At 40.9% G+C, this 25,666-nt stretch overlaps 1 protein-coding gene across 1 annotated transcript; it reads left to right on the top strand.

The window, feature by feature from the left end:
* The first annotated feature begins 131 nt into the window (after nt 1–131).
* adgra1a (adhesion G protein-coupled receptor A1a) lies at nt 132–25,262 on the top strand. The gene is made up of 7 exons (XM_087845057.1): nt 132–223; nt 632–873; nt 18,742–18,869; nt 20,149–20,272; nt 21,290–21,441; nt 23,524–23,619; nt 23,699–25,262. Exons 2-7 carry the CDS (start codon nt 871–873, stop codon nt 25,179–25,181), a joined length of 1,986 nt encoding a protein of 661 aa, XP_087701183.1. The 5' UTR covers nt 132–223; nt 632–870; the 3' UTR covers nt 25,182–25,262.
* The last annotated feature ends 404 nt before the right edge of the window (nt 25,263–25,666 follow it).

Here is a 25,666-nt window from a genome sequence, read left to right as displayed (position 1 = left end):
TAGCTGTATCGGAAGCTTTTGATTATGAGTTTTTGGATGATAACACCATAACGTCTTCCTCCGCCTGCACTTTTGTTTTTTCACCGGCTCTTCCCCGCCTAGGCTCTCCACGTCACATGCGGCGCATCGTTGCAGGCGAATGGAGCCGAACCGCTATCTTCAGTGACCTGGATTGTGGAGGGTCTCGATTCTGCCCAGCTCAGCGGAGAAGATAATACTGCAGGTAAACCCGGTATTTTCTTTTCATCAAATAACCACCTCAAATATTACATCTTATCTGTTTTTTGTTTTTGTTTTTTTATGTGCATGGAAGGCTTCGGCTGTGGTAACAAATAAATTGTGTATGAATAATCACAGCATGAGCACGCATGCACGCAAACACGTACAGTCCCGTCATTGTAATCGCCACGTTTTTAGGCAGAAGAAAAAAATAGGACGCTGTATAATATGTGCCGCCAGTGCCATTGCTGCTTTAAGATTCATCATTATTTATTTAAATAATCATTACATATTTAAAAAAAAAAAAACTCAACTGTTTTCATGATCGTCTTATATCTCACCGCCAACATTCGTGGTTACAAAAAGATGTAAAGGCAGATGAATCTTGTCTCTGATCTGCTCCGCCTCGCAGATGGAGTCTTGACGTGAACGATGCCGCTGCAGGGCAGCGCTGTGCCCGGAGCGTCCGCCAAGCTGAAGGAGGAGCCGGCTTGAGAAATTCCTGTAATCGTAACACCCTTAACTACACCTGGATTATAGCAAACTCACCTCACTGTTTGCACATCGATCTTCTACATGGATATGGAGGGAGCAGGATAGCGGGAAGATGAGACCAGATCTTCGCAATTTAAGGGTGCACCAACGTAGCCAATGGTAAGTTTGTTTTTTTGTTTGTATTTTTTTCAGCTTCAGGTTACCATAAAACACGTGCAACACGTACACTGTATACTGTATAGGTTAATCATTGTGTAAACATACTCTAAGCAAGATCATGTGTTTATGTCAGATGCAGAAAATAATCCTTTAAATGCATTAATAATAAACAAGCTATTTTATTTACTGAATATGAGTACACTGAAAAATGAACCAAGTAACTTTACTAATGTAATATCATCTTGAACATGCATATTTCCATTTTATATCACTAACACACTATCACACACTATACAGTACAATAAGAATGTAAGTAAGTATGCACTGAATCGCCTTGTACTTTTTAAAAAGGCTAAACAATATGTTTTTAAGTTTTCAAAAAGGGACTCTGCCTCATACAGTAGTTTGGTACCCTGCCTACCCTAACGTGAAACAGAAACCGGATGCAAGTGGGTATGGACACTGAGCTGTTACAGGGCCTGTCATATCTTCTGGGTTGACCCATTGAGACTGATTTGGGTGATTTTCAGTGGAAAATATGTCAAGGGTCACACTCTGAATTTCCAACATGTTATGAACACATGAACACATTTTAATATAAAATGTTCAGAAACTGACTGTCTGCGGGCTGCATTTAAAACATCATTTAAAACACATTTAGTTCAACATCAGAGTTCTAAAGTTATTTCACCCTCATCTTCACTCAAATACTCACATCCACCCCCAGCTCCAACTGTGACACACCTTTTTCGACAAATGATTGATCATTGATCAGTGTGTAACATACAGTAAATGTTTGCACTGGCAGTGTTGTTGTCCACAGTGTCAATGCGTGGACTATAAATTTAATTCAGAGCTGACTATAAATCTGTGATGTTATTGCTGTCTGCAGTCCTTTTACACTGGTGACTGTAAAAATGTTCACGTCAAGTACGCAAAATATAAAAGTAATTGAAATTGGGGACTTTATGAATGAGGAAATGAATCCAAGTGTCAGTCAAAGGTTCAGGTGTAGCAGGAGGGAGGTCAGAGAAAAACTCTAGGTTTTGGTATCACAGAGTCTGTTAGGTTCACCCAGTCTGTTACTCTGTAACTGACTGTGTGAACTTAAGTCTATTCACAGATCGTTGCAAAAAGAGGCTGAAAAAATAAGCTATACTAAAAAAGAAATATTGTGGAAAATTCTGCAACTAAATAGATGAATGGGAGCAGGTCAGTAACATGGTTAAGTTAAGAAACACATATTAGACAGGGAAGAGAGTCTTAGAGGTAAAGATGAGCTGTGTGTGGAGATGAGAGCGATGGATGTGAATATTAACAAAAAACAAGCCTTTATTCAGGGCTACACACAACTATAAACAAAAGGCAAGGAGATAAACTAAACTAAACTAACAAAACAAAAGCAGAAACACCAAAACACTAGATATATCGATGAAAACACAAAGACTGGAAAACCTGAAACTTGGAAACACAAGGGAAGACAGACAGATACGCCAACAACACACGGAGGAGAAGAACTAAATACACACACAGACAGGAAACAGGAGGGAAACACAGCTGGGGCTGATCAGAAACAACGAGACAGAGAGGAAACAAAAGCTAATGCCTTCAAAGTTTGATTAATCCCCAACACTAACTTAGGCTACGTCCACACGTACACGGGTATTTTTGAAAACGGAGATTTTCCGTTTTTGTTTTAAAAAATAATCCCGTCCACACGTAAAGGCAGAAATGAAGGAAAACGCTGCTAGGAACATGCCAAAGCAGCAGGTGGCGATATATTCCTAACCGTGTAGAAATGTTGGCCAATCAGAAGTCTAGAAGCCTCGGTGGGAAAAAGTAAACAAAGCTGGGGCATAGAAGCAGAACCGAGTCGTATGTGTGGAGGGACAGTAACTGTGTGTGTATATGTAAGCATTTAAACACTGCAGAGAGAACAATTAACAGTAACAGTATTGTGTGTAACAGTGTGACATCAAAAAAGGCGCACACCTTTGACGCTGCGTTTTCTCCGTTTTCCTCGTCCACACGTAAATGCAAAAACTGAGTTTTGGAAAATATCCACCCTGGCAGGCGTTTTTAGGAATCTCAGTTTTCAGTGACCAAAAACGCAGTTTACGTGGGGACGAAAGGTGCAAACGCATAGAAAAATCTGCGTTTTGGACATAGCCTAATACACTCAAATGAAAAACTGTCATGAATGCTGGATTTATCTTGTACATGTTACATATGTGAACAGCAGTATGCAAAATCCAAGTAATAAGAAAACATTAATTATCTTATCCATTTTGGCAAGAGATGAATGTTTTGTATCTTTCCTAAAAAAACACTTGACTCTGACACCCTGAAAAATTTTGTTTTTATATGCACAAAGGCAAAAAAAAAGCTAAATTGCAATATCTTATGTAATGGCACAGTGTCTAGTTGGTCATCCGAGACAAGTGGAGTGTTATGCAGAGCATGCCTGTGTGTGCGTTTTTTCATATCATGGGATCTGCAAAGGATTTTATCAGTCATGCGCTGTCTAATAGATGGGTTGTTCAGTGGCGCGTAATGAGAGAGCATGCTGTCCGAGAGAGAGAGAGAGCGAGAGACGGAGGAAGAGAGATGAGAAGAGGAATCATGACAATGTCTCAAAAATATAAAGGTTTGGAAGGCAAAGAAAGAGCGAGTTGACACTGTCGTGAAGATGGGGCCAAATTAGCTTTTGATTTCTGTTTCTAAAGGACTTTTCAGTTTGAATTATACAAATGCAGGAGTGTATTCCAGTGAAAGAACATAGATGTTTAAATGTTCGGAGCCATGTTTTTCCTCCTAACAGAGACGTGTGCTAAGCCTGCCCAGGACATGCACATCGCTTACTGTCTGTGAGTCACTTTTTCAAAGCCTCCTCCACATTCCTTGCTCCTCCAGGACTAAGTGATCTTAGCTTGGTTTAAATAACACCAGTGTATTTGTTGGTCTGAAGTAATCTAAACGCGAAATGTGTTTTTTAATCAATCAGATTAAATGATGATACAGATATCATTTTGACTGAGTGCTCTCATCACATTTCTTATTGTCCAGATTCACTGTCCAGATCCCAGAAAACTGCACATCAATTACAAAACAATCAAACAGAACTTCTTTGGACTAAAATATTGTTTAAACTTGCCAACAGCATGCTAACATGCTAATGGCTCAACTAAGACCTCCATGTACACATAGTGAGATTATGACATGATTAGCATTTTTTTGCAGGTCATATTTGCAGTTGGGTTAGAAAATCAGCACTGCTCAGTGTTAGTCATTGTTAATCTTTAACATTGACTAGGTTACTGTTAGAAATATAACACTGTCAAAAGTATTAATTTAGCACTCAAAAGAGTGGACACATATAGACACTTTCTAGTGTCAATTTAACACTGGAGATGTGTGTTTGTGTCAGATTTTATGAGGACTTTAGATTTCTCGTATGCAGGAACTGTAATGTTGTTTGTCAGTTCTGTGAATGTCTTTCTGTAGATATTGTGAGAAAATCTCAGTGTTAACACACTCATCTCTAAACATCCTCCAGGTCATTGGTTGTTCTAGGGTTAGTTGTGACATTAACGTTAGATTCACCAGCTGGGCCCACGTCCTCATTTTAGGTTTGACAGCGTTTTAGTAGATAAAGGTGAATGGCTTAGACATGAATTGAGCTGCGGTTTGGGGAAGGCCTTGGATGCGGCTCCCGGGCCTGGCAGATCCCCATGTACTAAAGAAATGAAGAAGTGAAAGAATTAAAAAAAATGAAAATGGAAGGGAGAGTGGGGCATGTAAACGAGAACGAACAGCCTGAAGAACTGGGGGAACATATACAGATAAGAACAAGAAGGCGCTTGCTTAGAGGCGTGGTCCCGCTCCTGAAATTCAGATACTTTATCTCCAATTAATGTTCACCCATTTACACACATTTAGTACACACATTTATTTTAGCAGTACAAAAAATGTACTGCTAAAATAAATGAAACTTCATTGTAAGGTGATATATTTTAATTGTTTGAATACTGATGACACAGGATGCAATAACCAGGATAAAGTTTTTACTTTTTTATGGTTGTTTAAATTAAAAAAATAATAATTGAGAATTACATGCAGAAAAAGATTTATTGTATCTCTCTTTTTTGTTTTCTATTTTTTTTTAAACAAATATGTTAAACTGCATTCTTTGAATTGTGATTTTGTAATGTTAGAAATAGATAAATAGAGACTTGTAACAAGTTAAAAACAAGATAATACAGTAAACCTGGGATGCTGATTTAGCTAACTCTGATTTGTTAACCTTGAGATGAGGGGAAATTAGGTTTTTATGTTCCATAAAGAGCATTAACATCAACTCTGAGTCATTTACCTTGGTGTCACGGCGAGTGAGATGAGCCGTATAAAAATAATAAATGAGGATCCAATCGCAGGCAGTAGTGGAGGAGTGAAGGTGGTTTATTGAACACAATGCGCCGAAACAAAAAACAAGGAGCACAAGAGTCCAGATTAAACCAAAAACACAAGAACAGTTCAAGAACACAGGAAAACAGATCAAAACCAAAACCAAACTAGAGCTCAACAAGAGACCGTGCACACGGCAACGGCGGCGACGGGCAAACAGTTCTGGGGGTCGACCGTGCACACGGCAACGGTGCCGACAAAACCAATCAGGAGGCCGGCCACTTGGAAGGCAGTGGCGGCCACTGAACAGGTCCGGAGGCCGGCCGCGAAGCCAGCAGTGGCGACAAACTCTCTCCGGCCAAGGTGAGGCGGAACCTGACGATGTGACAACCGCAGGACCAGACGAGGCAGGGCCAGGCGAAGGCGGAGCTGAAGCCGGACCAGGCGAAGGCGGAGCTGAAGCCAGACCAGGCGTGGATGAAGACACAGAGGCTGCGGAACCAGACAGTGGTGATGCTGCACGCGGTTACAGGGGATGATTCAGCAGGTGGTGGCTGAACAAACTTCCCCGGACCGTCAGCAGACGTGAGGATGTGCTTGCTGGGTCCTCCAGGAACCCCAGCAGACGAGGCGTGGTGCTGGGTGGGCTCCTCGGACCCACCAGCTGACTTGGCTTGAAGCTGGACGGGCGACTCAGGCCCTATTCCAGTCTCCATCAACAGCAAGATAATGTCATAATTTTTAAAAGGAAAACAATTCTTTATCATTTTGGACTGGATTGACTCGCTGCAATCCTTTTAGACTCAGGACTTACCATCTAATGTGGTCAGTGTCCCATATAAGTGAATTTCTCCAAAGCCCATTATAATCGTGGAAAAGCACTTTGCACACCGGTGGATCACACCTCTCAGATTTCTTATCTCAGTGCACTGTAACAAAACCAAAATTAAACCATAAAATAATAATAAAATAACAAATACTAGGGCCAGTTCCAGACATGTCCAAGCATAAAACCGTCTCTCTCTCTCATAGAGGAAGAAAACAACCCAAACCTCACTGATAAAATCAACCTACTGTTAAGAAAAATCAACAGATAACTCACAGGAGTTCCTCATGAAACAATATTGTTTGGGAATTAGAACCTCAGGTGCCGCAGCATGCAGAGTTGCATTCACTGCTCCTGGCTTTAATTAGTTAATTAGTTATTAATTCGTTTCTGATACTTTCTTGGTCTGAACTCAGACTTAAGTGTCACTCCGTGACTCTACAATTGCGAGCTCTGTTACAATCGTCCACAAATCTGCCCCGGTCTTTCCACCTGCTGTCACTAGACCTATCAAGGGGAAATGCACCTTCTTTTGTTCCTTCAGGAATTAAATCTCAATCATAGAAAATGCAGTGCCCCGAATTAAACACTACACAGTTAGTTTATCTTTTTCACACGGTACCACTGCTCCTCATATCTGTCATCAGGCTGTGTGAGGCACAGTGAACAATTCAGTCCAGGCCCTAAGCAGCCATCAACATCCTGAGGCATGCAGTCACGTGCAAGAAACTCCACTCTCACTACACACAGACAGACACAGCAGAGAATTATAGACCTTGTTTGTTAAACTCTCTGGATGTATATGTGCTCTCTGGATGACATAAAATATATTATATTATATTTATATTATATTTATTCCCAGCAGCTTACATTTTTGCAAAAACTCAAATCCTCGATTTACATTACTTTGCTTTGTGTAGGTTGAAGATGTGTAAAGTGTGAAGGTTGATCTATAGGCTCTGTAATGTATCAGCAAACTGTGTCGTTGGCCACTTGCACAGCAAGATGGATCCAAAGATGATCACATTTTAGATTACAGATTCAGACCGGATCATATCCAGATCCAAAACTGTACTGAAGTATCCAAAATCTCTGAAAGTGGAGACATTTGTAATATATTCACCTTTTCCTGTGGTTGTTAGGAAGCCATTATCTACCACTGAAAGCTAATATTAAATATAATTATAAATGCGTACAATGGGAACATTATACATTTAAACATTTTTAACCAATAATGGCAGAAATTATGGAATTTTTCATTTTTTCTCATTATTTTTTATTTCTTTATTATTATGATTACTGGAATTGTAGAAAAAATGAAATGAGCAGTAGGAAACAGTTTTTTTTATTTAATAAAAAACAGTTGAGGGAAAGTGTTGCTATCTGGGTAACTAATGTCAGAGGTCCATCTGTAACTGCCAGTGTTGGGGAGTAACGGAATACATGTACCGCCGTTACGTATTTAAAATACAAAATATGAGTAACTGTATTCCGTTACAGTTACCATTTAAAAAGGTGGTATTTAGAATACAGTTACTTTGTTGAAATAAATGGATTACACGGCGGTACTTCCCTGTTTCATATTGTGGCGGGTCAGGACTGTTTGGGTTTTGTTTGACAGCTACGTTCTGTTGTTCCAGGCGGCAGCGTTACGGTTGCCATGGTTACAGGGTGACGCTCTCTCTCTGCGTGTTTCCTGGGTGAGAGAGGCCTTTTTGTTGTTGTTGTGCTAAGCTAATAGGCAGAATGCTACAGGTATAGCTCTAAAGAATGTAGCATCATAGGCAGTGTAGTCCGTGCTGCAGGGAGAATGGACTGCCATACACGTTATGTGTCTGTGAGCGAGGGAGGGAGAAAAAGGAAAAGTACGAGCTGTCATCAAGCAAAAACGGGAGCTGGAAGCATGTAAATATAATAATAACCACTGCAGCCAAGAAGAGAGCCTGACGAGCCCAGTTGTAAGTAAGCTATTAAGACTCGACTGTACACCGTGTTCGTGTTTTCCTCCAAAAACAATAAGTTCTGTTGGAGCAGCCTTTCAATGCCTCTCTCTGTCTCTGCTAGCAAAGTTGACCCAGACAACAAAGTAAAGCTAGTTTTCGGCTACGAGCCGACACGAACCCACCGTATTAGCCAGAGGTCCCTTTACTACGGTTTGGAGCCGCAGACCTTCAGTAACAGTAATAAATCACAGCAATAGTACATTCATGTAGTTGTAAACAGCATGATAATATATTAAGTAATCCAAAGTATTCAGAATACGTTACTCTCATTGAGTAACGTAACGGAATACATTACAGAATACATTTTGGGGCATGTATTCTGTAATCTGTAATGGAATACATTTTAAAAGTAACCTTCCCAACACTGGTAACTGCATCTAAACTGTTTCTCCAGATTTTTTCACTTTCTGTCACTGACTTTTTGTCCCTTTCAGGTTACAGCTAAATAATTAATACTTATTTAAATCAAATAATGAATTTAAAATAAAATTAGGATTCAAGCTTCATTTAACGATAATGATAAATTCTAATTTATCATCTAATGATAAACTCAACTTGCCTAGGCCTAATTCATGATAGCAGACACTGGAATAAAATATATATTTTATGACAAACCTGTGATCCAACTTTTTTTGGTGGATGTTGCTTGGAAAACATGGCTCTGTCCCGACTGTTTTCAGAGATGTGTTGCTGTCCTCAAATTCAAACATTAAACATTTGATATGATTTCTATTTCTATTGTGAATAAAGTATGAGTTTATTAGTTTATCAAATCATTGCACTCTGTTTTTATTTACACTCAGTTTAAAGTCAGAGTTTTCAATGACACAAAGTTGATTTCCTTTTTAAAGATGGCTACATCATCAAGTTATGCTGAAAAGACATAACCAAGACCAAGTTATGTCTTACTTGCAGCACCAGTGTTGCTTTTTATTGTTTTATTTATCATATTCTATAAATGTCTCTGTCACCTGTTCCTCTCATGTCTGTGGCTCCCATTTTATGTGGAAAAGGAGTCAAATGATGTGCAAAATGACACATTTATGTGAGCATGCACAGAGTCTGAAGCAGAGAGCCTGGGTTAACAAAGAAAATTGCCAAGTAGGGATGGGTATCGTTTAGGTTTTATCCGATACCGGTGCCAAACCGGTACTTTTGAAACCGTGCCGGTGCTTAAACGGTGCTCAAACCGGTGCTTAAAGAATGGAGAACAAAAAATTGGTCCAAAAACCTCTCATGTTCAGCTGTTTTTTTGTAAAAAGATAACAATGTTAGCCTTTTCTGCAGCTATGGGGCATATATGGTATCACTCTTGGCTGGAAGCAGAGCTTAAACAATGGAAAAAACACAAACTTTGTCCAAAAACCTCTCATGTTTAACTGTTTTCCACTTTTTCTTTGGTCATTTTAGCCTTTTTGGCCAGGGTGAAGGGAGTATCTGCCATCAAACAAGAAGACAGCCGCATGTAGCTATGATGGTGTTTGCTAGTTCACCTTACATGCATTAATGTAATAACGTGGTTAGCCTACTCAACGTAAATTACACACGAACAACATTAAGCTACTCACGCAGAGAAGAACGGCTGCTGCTGCATCATCATCCTCATCATTTCTGCTACACTGGCAGGGCTAGGGGCCAGGACTCTCCTCTTTGGGTTTTTGGGGGATGTTGCTAACTCCGGGTCCGATAACAGGCACCACACCTGCAGTAGATGTGCTCGGTGTGAGGTCTCGCAGCAAGCTATCAAATACGGCGCATTTCTCGGCTTTTAAAAAAAAAACGCTATGCGTCGCCAGGTGTTTCATCAGATTTGAGGTGTTACCTCCTTTGACAGTATCACAGTATCAGCTTAAAGCACTTGTTGCAGGCTGCTGAGTTTGCATATTTTGCTGGGAAGTACAGCCAGACTTTGACCGCTTCGCCTTGGGCATTTTTAATCTGTAGCTCTGCTCTAAAAGAACGTACGTACCTGGACCCGCCTACTATCCTCAGAAACGTAAAATGATTGGCTAGAATCTAAAGTGTATGACATCTCAGCAAAAAAAAGCACCGAAATGTGCGCTGCTTTTCGGTCTGGTTACTACCGTTTATGTCAGAACCGGTGCCATCACGGCACCGGATACTGGTACCCATCCCTATTGCCAAGCATCATTGTAACACCTGTTTTCTGTGAATGGGCTTTTAGGGTTGACAGTATGGCCAAGGCAAAGAGCTTGCTTCCTAGTAAGTTCTTCATATTTACTCTGCTCTATTTGCTGTCTATTTGTGTCTGCATGTGCATATTTACCACAATGTTGCATCAGTGAAGCACGCAGTCAGAGTGGCCTTGCATCCTAACAGACCAGCACATAGTTATGTACCATGAACGTGACATGAATAAAAGTGCAGTTTGCTATTAATGAAAAAAGGATGTCTTTGTGTTAATGCGTTTTCATTTTTCAAAAGAGACTGTTGCCATGTTGTACATGTTTCATGATGTTCACTGAGTTATTTTAAGGTAGTGATGTCAGTGCAGTCAGGCAGCACTGCAGCTACAGCAAGGAGCTGTGCAGTGACTTAGAGACTTATAGTTGTTTCACATCTTATTGAATCAAAAAATAATAAACAAACTAGAACTCAAAGAATCGTTTTTAATTCGTTTTGGTCAGGCTAAAAGAATTAGCATTAAATTAAAGACTAATTAATGTTCACAGCTTGACTCTGGATTTACTTAGTATTGAAACCAGCTCTACAGAGAAAAAACTTTGATCTGCAGATGGTCCTTTTTCACAGATATGTGTTAATTGAGCTGTTAGATAAATTATGGGTAAGACAGTCTATTCCATGTAAATGAAGACCAAAAAGAAGTGAATTACAATAATCAATCTGGGAAGTAACAAGGCTATGGACAAGAATGGCAGCGGCATGTGGGGTGAGAAAAGGACGGAGACGATTAATGTTGCGTAATTGAAAATATGTAGACCGAGTAACATTATTAATGTATGAATTGAAAGATAAAGTACTGTCGAGGATGACATCATCATCATCGTCTTCGTTTCAAACTTTTCACAAAGGAAGAAACGAAGACCGGTGAGTTATCAATAGCAATAGAGAAACTGTTGGTTCTGGATAATGTTGATTTAGTGCCAACCAAGTGGAGCTCGGATTTATTACTATTGAGTTTGAGAAAATTAGAAGAGAACCATGAATTTAGTTCAGCTAAGCAGAGGGTGAGGGAGGAGGGGGGAAGAGCAGAATCAGGTTTAGTGGACAGATAAAGCTGGGTGTCATCGGCATAACAGTGAAAATGGATATTGTATTTACGGAAAATGTGTCCAAGCGGTAGAAGGTAGATAATGAAAAGAAGGGGGCCCGAGGACAGATCCCTGGGGCACGCCAGCGGTCAGAGGAAAGGGCTGAGAAGTAAAGGATTTGAGTTGAATGAACTGAGTGCGATCAGACAGGTATGATTTAAACCAGGCTAGTGGAGTATGGGAGAGACCGATGGAGGCTAACATACTGAGGAGAACAGAGCGAAAAATAGTGGTGAAGGCAGAACTCAGATCAAGGAGAATAAGAATGGAAAGTAAACCGGAGTCAGCTGCCATAAGAAGATCATTGGTTATTTTTATAAGTGCTGTTTCAGTGCTATGGGAGGGGCGAAAACCAGACTGGAACTGTTCATACAGATTATTATTACTTAAATGTGAGTGGAGTTGTGTGGCAACAATTTTCTCGAGAATTTTTGAAAGGAATGGTAGATTGGAAATAGGCCGAAAATTCTCAAAATTATTGGGATCTAGACCAGTTTTTTTCAATATTGGGGTGATGGCGGAAAACAAGTCACAAAATGGTCACTTGAGCTTAACTTGTGACTGTCATTTATTAGCTGGGAGTGAACGTGATATAAAATTACATATTACTCAATTTACATATAGTACTGAAGGATGACACAAGTCTTCATTACTGGAAATTAGCTTCCTAAATGTCACACTGCTGCCTGCTAATTTTTGTAGTTAGCTTTGCCCCAATTCTCAATTATGTTGATGAATCTAATCCACTGACCTTCTTCTGGAACAGTGGTTCTTAAACTGTTCACAATGAGTACCACCTCATAAAATATATGGCTCTTGAAGTACCACCCTTATCACCAACATTAAATGGGGCGATCGTGGCTCAAGAGTTGGGCGTTCGTCTTGTAATCGGAAGGTTGCCGGTTCGAGCCCCGCCTCCGACAGTCTCGGTCGTTGTGTCCTTGGGCAAGACACTTCACCCGTTGCCTACTGGTGGTGGTCAGAGGGCCCGGTGGCGCCAGTGTCCGGCAGCCTCGCCTCTGTCAGTGCGCCCCAGGGTGGCTGTGGCTACAATGTAGCTGCCATCACCAGCGTGTGAATGTGTGGATGATTGTGTATAGTGAAAAGCACTTTGGGGTCCTTAGGACCAAGTAGAGCACTATACAAATACAGACCATTTACCATTACCAACATTAAAGTACAGTAGTATAAGGCTAGTTAACACCATATAAAGTTTACACAATACATATTTCTTATATGAATGTTATTTATTTTAACTGTCATAAACAGGATGTGACAAAGGATAATAATAACAGCTTTACTGCATTAAAACACTCACAGCAGGTGGGATATCCAATGCTTAATTCAATTCAATTCAATTCAATTTTATTTATATAGCGCCAAATCATAACAAAAGTCGCCTCAAGGCGCTTCATAGATACAGAGAAAAACCCAACAATCATATGACCCCCTATGAGCAAGCACTTTGGCGACAGTGGGAAGGAAAAACTCCCTTTTAACAGGAAGAAACCTCCGGCAGAACCAGGCTCAGGGAGGGGCGGCCATCTGCTGCGACCGGTTGGGGTGAGAGAAGGAAGACAGGATAAAAGACATGCTGTGGAAGAGAGACAGAGATTAATAACAGATATGATTCAACACAGAGAGGTCTGTTAATACATAGTGAGTGAGAAAGGTGACTGGAAAGGAAAAACTCAATGCATCATGGGAATCCCCCGGCAGCCTACATCTATTGCAGCATAACTAAGGGAGGATTCAGGGTCACCTGGTCCAGCCCTAACTATATGCTTTAGCAAAAAGGAAAGTTTTAAGCCTAATCTTAAAAGTAGAGATAGTGTCTGTCTCCCGAATCCAAACTGGAAGCTGGTTCCACAGAAGAGGGGCCTGAAAACTGAAGGCTCTCCCTCCCATTCTACTTTTAAATACTCTAGGAACAACAAGTAGGCCTGCAGAGCGAGAGCGAAGTGCTCTAATAGGGTGATATGGTACTACAAGGTCATTAAGATAAGATGGGGCCTGATTATTTAAGACCTTGTATGTGAGGAGCAGGATTTTGAATTCAATTCTGGATTTAACAGGAAGCCAATGAAGGGAAGCCAAAACAGGAGAAATATGCTCTCTCTTTCTAGTCCCTGTCAGTACTCTTGCTGCAGCATTTTGGATTAGCTGAAGGCTTTTCAGAGAGTTTTTTGGACATCCTGATAATAATGAATTGCAGTAGTCCAGCCTGGAAGTAATAAATGCATGAACTAGTTTTTCAGCGTCACTCTGAGACAGGATATTTCTAATTTTAGAGATGTTGCGCAAATGGAAGAACGCAGTCTTACATATTTGTTTAATATGTGCGTTGAAGGACATATCCTGGTCAAAAATGACTCCAAGGTTCCTCACAGTGTTACTGGAGGCCAAGGTAATGCCATCCAGAGTAAGAATCTGGTTAGATACCATATTTCTAAGCTTTTCAGCGCCGAGTACAATGACCTCAGTTTTATCTGAGTTAAGAAGCAGAAAGTTAGTGGCCATCCAAGTCTTTATGTCTTTAAGACATTCCTGCAGTTTAACTAATTGGTGTGTGTTATCTGGCTTCATGGACAGATAGAGCTGGGTGTCATCTGCATAGCAGTGTAAATGTATGCTATGTCTTCTAATGATGCTGCCTAGGGGAAGCATGTATAATGTAAACAGAATTGGTCCTAGCACTGAACCCTGTGGAACTCCATAATTAACCTCAGTGTGTGAAGAGGACTCTCCATTTACATGCACAAATTGGAGTCTATTAGATAGATATGATACAAACCACTGCAGTGCAATACCTGTAATACCTACAGCATGTTCTAATCGCTCTAATAGGATATTATGGTCAACAGTATCGAATGCTGCACTAAGGTCAAGAAGGACAAGCACAGAGATGAGTCCACTGTCAGAGGCCATAAGAAGATCATTTGTAACCTTCACTAAAGCTGTTTCTGTGCTGTGATGAACTCTGAAACCTGACTGAAACTCTTCAAATAAACCATTCCTCTGCAGATGATCTGTTAGCTGTTTGACAACTACTCTTTCAAGGATTTTTGATATGAAAGGAAGGTTGGAGATTGGCCTATAATTAGCTAAGACTGCTGGGTCTAGAGATGGCTTTTTGAGTAAAGGTTTAACTGCAGCCACCTTGAAGGCCTGTGGTACATAGCCGATTATTAGAGATAGGTTGATCATATATAAGATCGAAGAATTAATCAATGGCAGGACTTCTTTGAGCAGTTTTGTAGGAATGGGGTCTAAAAGACACGTTGATGGTTTGGAGGAAGTAATTATTGAAGTTAACTCAGAAAGATCAATTGGAGAAAAAGAGTCTAACTTAACATCAATGGAACTAAGAGTAGCTGTAGATAATATTACATCTGTGGGATGATTATTGGTAATTTTTTCTCTAATGATAAAAATTTTATTTGTGAAGAAGTTCATGAAGTCATCACTAGTTAACGTTAAAGGGATGGTTGGCTCAAAAGAGCTCTGACTTTTTGTCAGCCTGGCTACAGTGCTGAAGAGAAACCTGGGGTTGTTCTTATTTTCTTCAATCAGTGATGAGTAGTAAGCTGTTCTGGCTTTGCGGAGGGCTTTCTTATAAAGCAACAAACTATTTCTCCAGGCTAGATGATGATCCTCTAAATTTGTGACACGCCATTTCCTCTCCAGATTACGAGTCATCTGCTTTAGGGTACGTGTTTGAGAATTATACCACGGGGTCAGGTACTTCTGATTAGAGACCTTAGTTTTCACTGGAGCTACAGTATCCAGAGTCGTACGTAGTGAGGAGGTGAAATTATTAACAAGATAATCGACCTCTGTTGGGGTAGCGTTCAGATAGCTGCTCTGCTCTGTGTTGGTACAGGGCATTGACGATGATAACAGTGGCTGGATTATATTCTTAAACTTAGTTACAGCGCTTTCAGAAAGACATCTACTTTGATAAAGTCCACTCTCCACTGCTGCGTAATCAATTATTGTAAATGTAAATGTTATCAAGAAATGATCAGACAGGAGAGGGTTTTCAGGAAACACTGTTAAATGTTCAGTTTCTATGCCATATGTTAAAACAAGATCTAGAGTGTGATTAAAGTGGTGGGTGGGTTCTTTTACATTTTGAGAGAAACCAATTGAGTCTAACAACAGATTAAATGCCATGTTGAGGCTGTCATTTTTAGCATCAACATGGATGTTAAAATCACCCACAATAATTATTTTATCTGAGCTCAGAACTAAATTAGATATAAAGTCTGAGAAATCAGACAGAAACTCTGTGTAAGGCCCAGGTGGACGATAGATGATAACAAGTAAGACTGGTTTCTGAGTTTCACAGCTGGGCTGGATAATGTTAAGCATCAGGCTTTCAAATGAATTAAAAGTCTGTCTTGGTCTTTCATTAATTAATAGACTGGTGTGAAAAATTGCTGCCAAACCGCCCCCTCGACCTTTGCTTCGAGACTTCTGGTAGTTAGAATGACTCGGGGGTGTTGATTCATTTAAACTAACATAATCATCCTGCTGCAACCAGGTTTCTGTAAGGCAGAGTAAATCAATTTGTTGATCAATTATTAAGTCATGTACTAACAGAGACTTGGAGGAGAGAGACCTAATATTTAATAATCCACATTTCACTGTTTTACTCTTTGGTTCAGATGTGGATACTGTATTGTTCTTTCTTTGTAAATGTTTAAGTTGTTTGTTGCTGGTTTTTAGTTTGTTTTTTGTCTTTTTGGAAGCGGACACAGTCTCTATGGAGATGGGTTTTTGGGGGGGTAGCAGGAGGAGAGAAGCTGCAGAGAGGCGTGTAAGACTGCAACTCTGCTTCCTGGTCCCAACTCTGGATAGTCATGTTTTGAGGGGTTTAATAAATTTGTCCATATTTCTAGAAATGAGAGCTGCTCCATCCAAAGTGGGATGGATGCCATCTCTCCTAACAAGACCAGGTTTCCTCCAGAAGGTTTGCCAATTATCTATGAAGCCCACATCGTTTCTGGGACACCACTCAGACAGCCAGCAATTTAAGGAGATGATGTATGAACCCTGCTTCCGGGTCCAAACTATTCTGCATTTAATAAGGCTGTTGTGTTTTTACCATGTTTTAATGTTTTGTATTTTGTCCTATTGTATCTGGACAAGCCCCTAAAAAAAGTCAGTGATCACTGTCGACCTCTCTCGGTTTTTATCATCACTATTCATTTTAAAGCTCAGTTTTTAAAACCTTACATGTAACTACAGCCCAGCGCATGCAGCAGTATATTAATTCAATTCAATTTTATTTATATAGCGCCAAATCACAACAAAAGTCGCCTCATGACTAAGCTCATATTGCAGTTGTTCTCCTGACTGAAGTTTGGTCCGTTTACAGCATCCTGCCATGCGATTGCATTTGTCCCTAATCATCGGGAACGCTCACGTTAACTTTTATCAAGTGGAAAAAGATTAGTGTTCCTTCTCCAGCTTCGCTGTGTTTATATTATGCTAACCATAGCTGTGTTTGTAGCCACCACACAGAACATCATTATATACCAGCTAGCCCAACTTCAGACAGTAACTCTACAAACGTCACTGCTGTTTAGTTTTCTGTCTTCATTAATGTTGGAAGTGATACCAGAGCTGTATGTTTTAATTTTTGCTTTGGTGGTTAAACTGTGGATTTTTTCGCTTCACGACCCTCCTTCGTAGTTCATGTACGTCGAAGCTCTTCGTGGCATTTCAGCCGACGACACGAAGTGTGGTGGCCTTGCTGGATCCGCCAAGTGATGACCCTTGTCCATCCGCCAAGTGATGAGCCTCCTCCAGGATCCCCCCAGCCAAGGGAAATACACCGCTCTCAATACACCGCTGCTGCGGAGCTACTCCCTCTCCGATGCAGAGCGGGCCGTGAAACTCCTCTCGCTCTCGAGCTCATGGGGAGCACGCTTTCCTTGCTAGGAACAGATGACGGCGGATTCCTCTTCACTCACGTATTCTTCCGACAGATGCCGGTGCGAGGTGGCCTCGGCAACTCCACGCTGTTGGCTGTGAAGGATTAAGGCCCTCACGCAGAAGAAGCAGATCACATTCTCCTGGCTACAAGGAGCTTCGGCATCCGGGCGATAGTTCCAGACTCACCGATGGTATCTCCCGCGCCCGAACCGATTCTCCCGGGAGCCTCCGACTCATCGATGGTGGCTGGGATCGCGGCACCGCAGAAAAGGGCTGTGTTTTTACCATCAGCCTGACAGCGCTGTGGTGCCTTTGCAGTTTTAAGCCCCAGGGAAACGAGACCACCAGCACTCTGTAGTGGTCTGGCGATAAGGAAAAGCTGCTCTTCATAGAGGACTCACACTCAGGGAAACGTTTTCTGGTTTACTTCAGCTCCCGGCGAGCCTTGGGAACTCTATATCGTCTTTGCATATATCCACAATGGTACATTATTTAATCTTAAAAAAAGTTGGAGATTTCCTGCGTACCACCAGAGAGGACCCAAGTATGCGTACCACGTGTCACGATCTGAGGAGACAGACCGTGCGGTGGTGCGTGTGGTGGACCCAAGTGCGAACACAAGAGAGTAAAACTGAAAGCGAGCCTTTATTATGGCTGAAGACAGGTCTCAAACAAAGCAGAAATACCGTGACAAAACTGAACTAAACTAAACTGGGGAACGGATACTGATAAACTATGAAGAATCAGAAAGCTATGGCCAAGAATACAAAAGACCGGGCATGAAAACATGGAGGATGGGAAACACAGACGACGCGACACAGACTGCATGAAACACAGAGACTAAATACACATGAGGGATGATCAGGGGAAGTGGCCACACATGGGAGCACAGCTGACACACATGAACCTAAAGACAGGAGAAGTGAAACTAAATACACTGACATTGAATACAGACTTTCAAAGTAAAACAGGAAACATGGAGATTAGACATGACATGAACTAAACATAACCACGCAGACATGACGCAAGAACCAGGGAGACTGAGTACAGGGAGATGACATAAACAACTAAGAAACAAAGGGCTAAACAGCACCCTAAAATTAACTAGACAAACTAAGCTAAAGCATAAATGAATACAAAAGATACATAAAACTCAACACTGGGTCACACGACCCAGGACCATGACACCACCGTTTGAGAAAGACTGTTGTAGAAGATCCTTTTTCTTCAAGGTCTTTTAATATGCTGATAGGGTGATATGAATAAAACATTCAGCGCCTTCCTATTCAAAGGATACTTTTTATGTAACGTCACTCTCACTTAGTATGTGCAAAACAGAAGCAATTTAACTTTTTTTTGCCATCTTTGACAAAACATAGATTGTTTACTTCTTTTTCAGGATCTAAAGAGAGTGCTATCCTTCCCCCCATACCCCGGGGATTACCTGCATCCAGTGGTGTATGCCTGCACCGCAGTTATGCTGCTCTGTCTGCTTGTCTCCATCATGACTTACATTGTCCACCACAGGTGAGACCTTATTACAAGATGATTTCACACTTTTCATTGCAAAAATTATTCACATGCCTATATGTATGTTGTGACTTTATATCATAAAGGTGTCTGTGTATCTCATAATGTTTCTTTATCTTCATCTTGTGTCTGTTAAAAACACCCACCTTCATCCAGAATAATGTGCAGAAGCAGACAGGTTTCAAGTAGAAAGTAGAACTGAGTGGTGATCGTGGGCCAGTTCACTTCAATTTAAACCTCCCAAAATTTTGTGTTGCTCTGCAAAAACAGCACATCAATTAAGATCAAGGAGCTGAAGCTGAAGGATCCATCTGCTCTGATACAAGGCTGGATTTTTTCATTAGAAATTGATAGGGGCTGCGTGGACTTTTAGAGATATTGAGTTATTTTATGAAGGAACTGCACAGCCCATCCTGTTACAAAGGAGAAATTTATTACAAACACGTTTGGTTTATAAAACTAGTATTTGGTGCATTTGATTCTGTCCTCATGACAGAAATGACTTTATTTTATATAAAAATGTGCCATTATCTAATTCTAAAAACGTGTGTTACACAATTAATATTTTTCTACCATAGAAAGCAATTATATGTGTCAAAAAAATGTATTCATTACAATAATTACTGATTTTTTATTTTTATTTTTTAGCACTAAAGCGCTAAATTACTTAAAATGTCATGTCCCCAGGTCAGTTACCAATATCAAAAAATCAAAAAACGTTTTATGTTGTTTCATGTGTTTACTTATATATTAATATTATGCACATGTTATTTTTTCCTCCCCAAATTTTGTCCCAGGTCAAAAAATAAATACATAAAAAAACCCCTCTAACTGACACCAGTCAGTTCATCTTTAACACAATAAATCCCAACAGTACAGCCTCTTAATACCTAAAGAGGGTTTTGTGCTGGTACAGAATGTTTAAGGACCAGATTTACTAATAAAACGGAGAACTTGAGAACTCAAATGGTCTTTGATGCAGTCTGCAAGCAGCCAAAGCAATGAAAAGGTGCTGTTTAGTACAATGTTTTGTGATTTATTTCTCCTAATGACAGTCAGCAAAGAAGAAAATATATTTTCCCCTATTGACCAGATGTTATGTGGTGGTGGGTAACATATTCTTTTATATGTGGATTTAATACTTTAATACTTCCAAATTATAGTCCAAAGGTGACAGTGTGACTCCTGTGTTCATTCCCACAACCTTCTACCTAATTTAAGCTAAGCCTGAATTAACACTATCTTTCTGATGTTTAACTTTTCTCCTTGTTTACAGTGCGATCCGAATCAGCAGGAATGGCTGGCACACACTCCTCAACTTCCTCTTTCACACGGGACTGACATTTGGTATTTTTGCTGGTGGAATCAATCAAATCAACTTACCTTTTGTGTGTCAGATTGTAAGTGTTGTGTTCTTGGTTTCTTACTGTGGTGATGTTTTAAAGTTCTGTTAAGGGCACTTAATTCTTAAAAGAATGTTGGCTTTTATTATTTTTTTTAATCTGAAAATATTGGTTATTTTATATTAGACTGGCTTCCAAATTGTGTGACTGAGTATAACATGAAAAGCCCTCTAGTCGGTTAAAGTCAGGTTAAATGTAAACACTTCACTTTATTAGGTACACATTGCTAGCCCTGGCTTGGATCCCCATTTTACCCTGGGAACTTCCTTAATTCTTCATGATTTCATAAAGTACTGTAATTATTCCTCAGAAATATTGGTCTCATAGACATGTCAGCAATACACAGTTGCTGCAGACTTCTTGGCTACACAACCGTAATGTAAATCTCCTGTGTTCAGACATGCTCTTCTGTATAACGTGGTTGTAATGAAAATAATTGTAATGGTTTTAAGTTACTGTACTTGGAGCTGATAGGAAGGCACACCTGTTCTATAAACCTCAGGGATGGTTTTATGTAAAAATAGACACATTGGCTGTAGCTTGCCAAGTGTTACGATCATCTCTCCAAAACGTCTATGGTTGAAAGATACAATAAAAGGGCGGCCTTATAGTTCCACCTCTGGTACTGAATATTTTTTACATTCAATATGAATTTTTTTGATTAAGTAGCATAATTTAAAAGATTGTAGCTGATATAACAATGCCTCCCATTTAACGGCACACACAAATAAAGTTATTTTTAGTTCATAGGTTTTCATGAACCTTCAACGGTTCTTCTTCTGCACCGTTTTGCTGTTTTATCACCAAAGTGAATCATGAATTAATTATAATCACAATATGACTGAAGCTCAGTGCACGCATAGTAATGTGATTCTGGTTCTGGAGCTTTTAATTTATTCAGTCCTTAGACATTGGAACCTAATAGAGTGCATTTTTGTTCTATGATGATTCCCAACTACACTCTTAAACTTCAGTTCACTCAATATTTATGATGTCTATTTCAACCTGTGTTAGGTTGGCATTGTGCTCCACTATGCTTCTCTGTCTACCATGCTGTGGCTGACCTTCACTGCTAGAAACATCTGTAAAGATGTTTCCAAAGACCCACTTCAGGCACAGGAGAGGAATAGGGCTTCCCAGACTCGTACCAAACCAGCCATCCTCAGGTAAGCTGTAAACAGGCGCCTGCAGGTACAAGCAGGGCTGAGCAATGTTCATCAGTCATCAGTATGTGAATGAATCATGACTGTCCTTGGGTCATTTTCTCACTTTCAAATTTTTCTGACTTTTATTATAGCGAATTACTAATTTTTACAGTGTTGAGACAATTGCTTCTTAGCTGCTCTTGCATATTTGAGAATACTGTTGACAGCAAGAGCACTCAGAGAGTGCAACTCCCCCCAAAGGGCAAAGGCTTTACTAAAACTTCTGTCTTATGATGTTTTTATTACAACATGCTGCCTGTTATGGCATCGCTGTGACATCACAGGGTGTCGTATTGAAAAAAGCTCTCTTTCACATGATACATTATTCAAAAAATTTCTTGAAATTTTTCTTGAAATTTTGACCTGATTAAAATAAAAAAAAAAATAAAAAATTAAATAAGCTCTAGTTGTTAGTGGTATCTAGCTTCATACAGTATTTGAGCATACCAGCAGCACAGAATATTTGAAAATGATATTTTCTACCCCTCAATTTTATCTGCACCTCAGACACTGAGGGTTTTGTCCAGCAGTTAGGTGCTCGTGTCACATATGTGACATGCTCGCCTGCACTATGGAGAGGGGATCGATATGTGTGCATCTGTGTCTTTGTTAGTGGGTGGGTATGAGTGAGTGAATGAGTGAGTGTGTGTGTGTGTGTGTGTGTGCCTGGGCCTGGCACACACACACATCTGGAGTCATGATGTGTTTGACCTAGTTCAGCACAGAGATGGAAAACAAGAAGAAGCAGTTAACCTGACTCAGTGCGACCTAGTTTGTACATCCCGCTTATTACCCTAAAGCAATTTTGAAGCTACGGGGACAGCTCTACAATGGTACATAGACACATTACTGCTATGTTAAACTAAACACAGTGCTTGGCTGTCCTTATCATGGTAATACTGTCATGCAAGTGATTAGCAGATGGAGTCATTACCATTTTTACAACGTTCAGTATCCTGTGGAAAGCACAAAAACACCCAAAATGCTTTGCTAGCCATTCTGAACTAAGATGTTTATTATTATTAGTCCAGGTGTGGACAGCAGTCTAAGCACAGATGCCCAGGCCTCCTCTTCTCAGCCACATTCTTCAGCTCTTCCAGAGGACCACTCAGGTGTTTCCAAACATATTTTATATGAACATGTTTATCCCAATGATCAAACCAGCCGAGAGACATAATCTCTCCGGTGTGTCCTTGGTCTGCCTCAGAGTTTCCTCTCATTCCCGAGGAACACCTTGCCACCTGGACTAGGATTCATCCCAAACTACCCTTTGCTGTGTAGGAGTTTTAGCTCTACCTTGAGCCCCTACTGCATGGCTGATCTCCTCTCACTATCACTGAGGGTGACCCACACTTTGCAGGACCTCCATTTTAGCCACTTGTGATTACCCCTGCCCTATACTCTCAATCTGTTCCTCAGCATGTGTTTCAGGTCCTTGGTGGGTGGGGCCTCACTTGGCAGTGCAACCTATGCATTGTGACTGGTCATGTGTCAGATGGGGGAGGGGGCATTTACAACAGACCTATCTTCAAAGTCATGTGCACCCACTGATCCTAATTATAAACATATATAATATCTCTCTCTCTTGCTCTGTCTTTATAGAATACATATACATATTCAATTCATTCAGTTTTATTCATACGGCGCTAAATCACAACAATACTGGCCTCAAAGCGCAAATATTGTTGATCCTACAATAATACATGCAGAGAAAAGCCCAACAATCATATGACCCCCTATGAGCAGCACTTTGGCGACAGTGGGAAGGAAAAACTCCCTTTTAACAGGAAGAAACCTCCACCAATACCAGGCTCAGGGAGGGGCGGGGCCATCTGCTGTGATTGGTTGGGGTGAGAGAGGAAGACAGGATGAAAGACATGCTGTGGAAGAGAGACAGAGGTTAATAACAAGTGTGATTTAATGCAGAGAGGTCTATTAACACATAGTGAGTGAGAAATGTTCAGTTTCTATGCCATATGTTAAAACAAGCTCTAATTCTTCATGGTGAAATTACCATTCCAGTAATAACATTTTGTTTTTCAGATTTTATCTTGTAAGTGATGGGATCCCAATCATAATAGTTGGAGTTACAGCAGCATTTGGTATGGATAACTATGGCAGCAGAGATGATGCACTGTAGTAAGTATACTCAGATTATTATTTGTTGTTAAATATAGAACATTAAAAAAAAAAGATCTTTCTTTTTTCATTTTTTTAGTTGCTGGATGGCATGGGAACCAAGTCTGGGTGGTTTCTATGCTCCCATGAGTCTTCTGGTTTTAGTCATGTGTGTGTACTTCTTGTGGACTTACGTCCAGCTGAGGCGCCACCCAGAAAGGAAGTATGAGCTGCGGGTTTTAAGTGAAGAGCAGCAACAGCTGTCATCAAATGAGTCGCACCATCACTGCCACACTGACACTGGGTCTGCTGGGGACTGCCAGCCCTTTGCTGCTGGCGTGTCAGTTCTGGCCAATGAGCACTCTTTTAAATCTCAACTCCGGGCCACAGTCTTCACCCTCTTCCTGTTCCTGGCTACCTGGACTTTGGGAGCATTGGCTGTTTCACTGGGACATTTCCTGGACATGATATTCAGTTGTCTCTATGGTGCTTTTTGTGTCACTCTGGGACTCTTCCTTCTCATCCAGCACTGTGCTAAGCGTGATGACGTGTGGCACCGTTGGTGGGCTTGTTGCCCATGCAGATCAAAGACAGAGGATGGGCCTGGGGGAGGACAGAGCCAGAGGCAGGAACTCCATCAGCCACACTGCCATTTGAATTCTCCACTCTCAGTGAAGCAGCAGATGCTTTCTCCTTACCCCATTCAGAGTTCTCACCACAGAACAACACCACCTTCCCAAAGCCCAGCATTAAATCACACAGGTCCATGCTGTGTGGCTGTAATGACTCCTGTTAGCCCTTCCCCCATCTCACCTCGTGCTGACCAAATGCCTTCACCACGTCCACAGTCACTTCCTGATGAGCTCCCTCATCCAGCTCTTCCCCTGCAGAGTTGCATTGCTGATAGAACAAAGACACGCTCTTTCAACCGTCCACGCCAATGCTTCCAGGATTACCGGTCTCATATCACTTCCACCAGTATGGATGGGAGTGTGCACAGTACTCACCTGGACAGTCCTCATAATGTGCACCACATTGAAGCCTCACCACTGGTTTCTAATAGTCCACACCCAGATCTCCAGCTTCCGTACATCAGCCCTCATTTAGATAGCCAACTTGTAGTGTCCTGTCACAGCTTGGAACGCCAGACCTCCTGCCACAGCGTGCAAGACTCGGTTGCTTCCTGTCACAGTCATGCCCACAACATGCATGACAGTATCTCTTCCTGCCACAGCCTTCTTATGCCTTCTCATGGGGTCGACACAAGCCAGTGCCGCATGTACTGCTCAGTCGATGACTCTTCCAGCACAAACTGTTGTGAGAGAGCTGATCCCGTCACCTTGCAGTATGAACAAGACCCTGGCCATTTGAGCTGGATGTCAAAGACGGCAGACAAAGAAAAGATCTGTCTAGAGCTGGAACAGAAAGGTTTCCCAAGGAACACCCTACCTCGGCAGCATGGCACTGTGAACCGACGGGGACCCATTGGTCGAAACAGGAGTCTGCAGGAAGATAGCCTGTTTGGTTCAGATGCCACAGGAAACATACGGACAGGCCCCTGGAAGAATGAAACCACCGTATAGTCTTGAAATCCTTGGAGCAGTCAAACCGTCCAGCAAATGACTTTTTGTTTGGGTCCCTTTGCCTTCCAGGCCCTAAGACCACAGGTTGAGTTTTTACATCCCAGTAATATTTCAGATCTCTTTATGTCAAAGTTAACATTTTATTGTTTCAAAAATCAGATCTGAATAAACAACAAATCAGTTAATGTTAAATATTTTTTCTGCTCCACGAAATTTAAATCAGTATTATATATTGATCCTAAGGAGCAGCCTGAAAACATATCAGTGTTACTGAAAGAAGTTCAAATTCCTCCTATAGTCCAAGGATATGCAGACAGGCAAAAAACCTCAGAAAGGCGAGTGAAAGTCATGCATCGACTAGACGTGATCAAAAAAGAACTGAAGGGTTATTTTTTGAATGAAACAGACCCAAACTTTGATACAAGACAGCGGTGATAGTACGATTTATTGGATCAGTTCATTTACCACAGATATTGATTAAGAGA

This window comes from Neolamprologus brichardi, chromosome 8 (genome assembly GCF_056152115.1).
Source record: "Neolamprologus brichardi isolate AB-2024 chromosome 8, ASM5615211v1, whole genome shotgun sequence".
NCBI classification, from domain to species: Eukaryota; Metazoa; Chordata; class Actinopteri; order Cichliformes; family Cichlidae; genus Neolamprologus; species Neolamprologus brichardi.
Note: the sequence above shows the minus strand (reverse complement) of the source record. Positions and strands in the feature narration are given on the sequence as shown.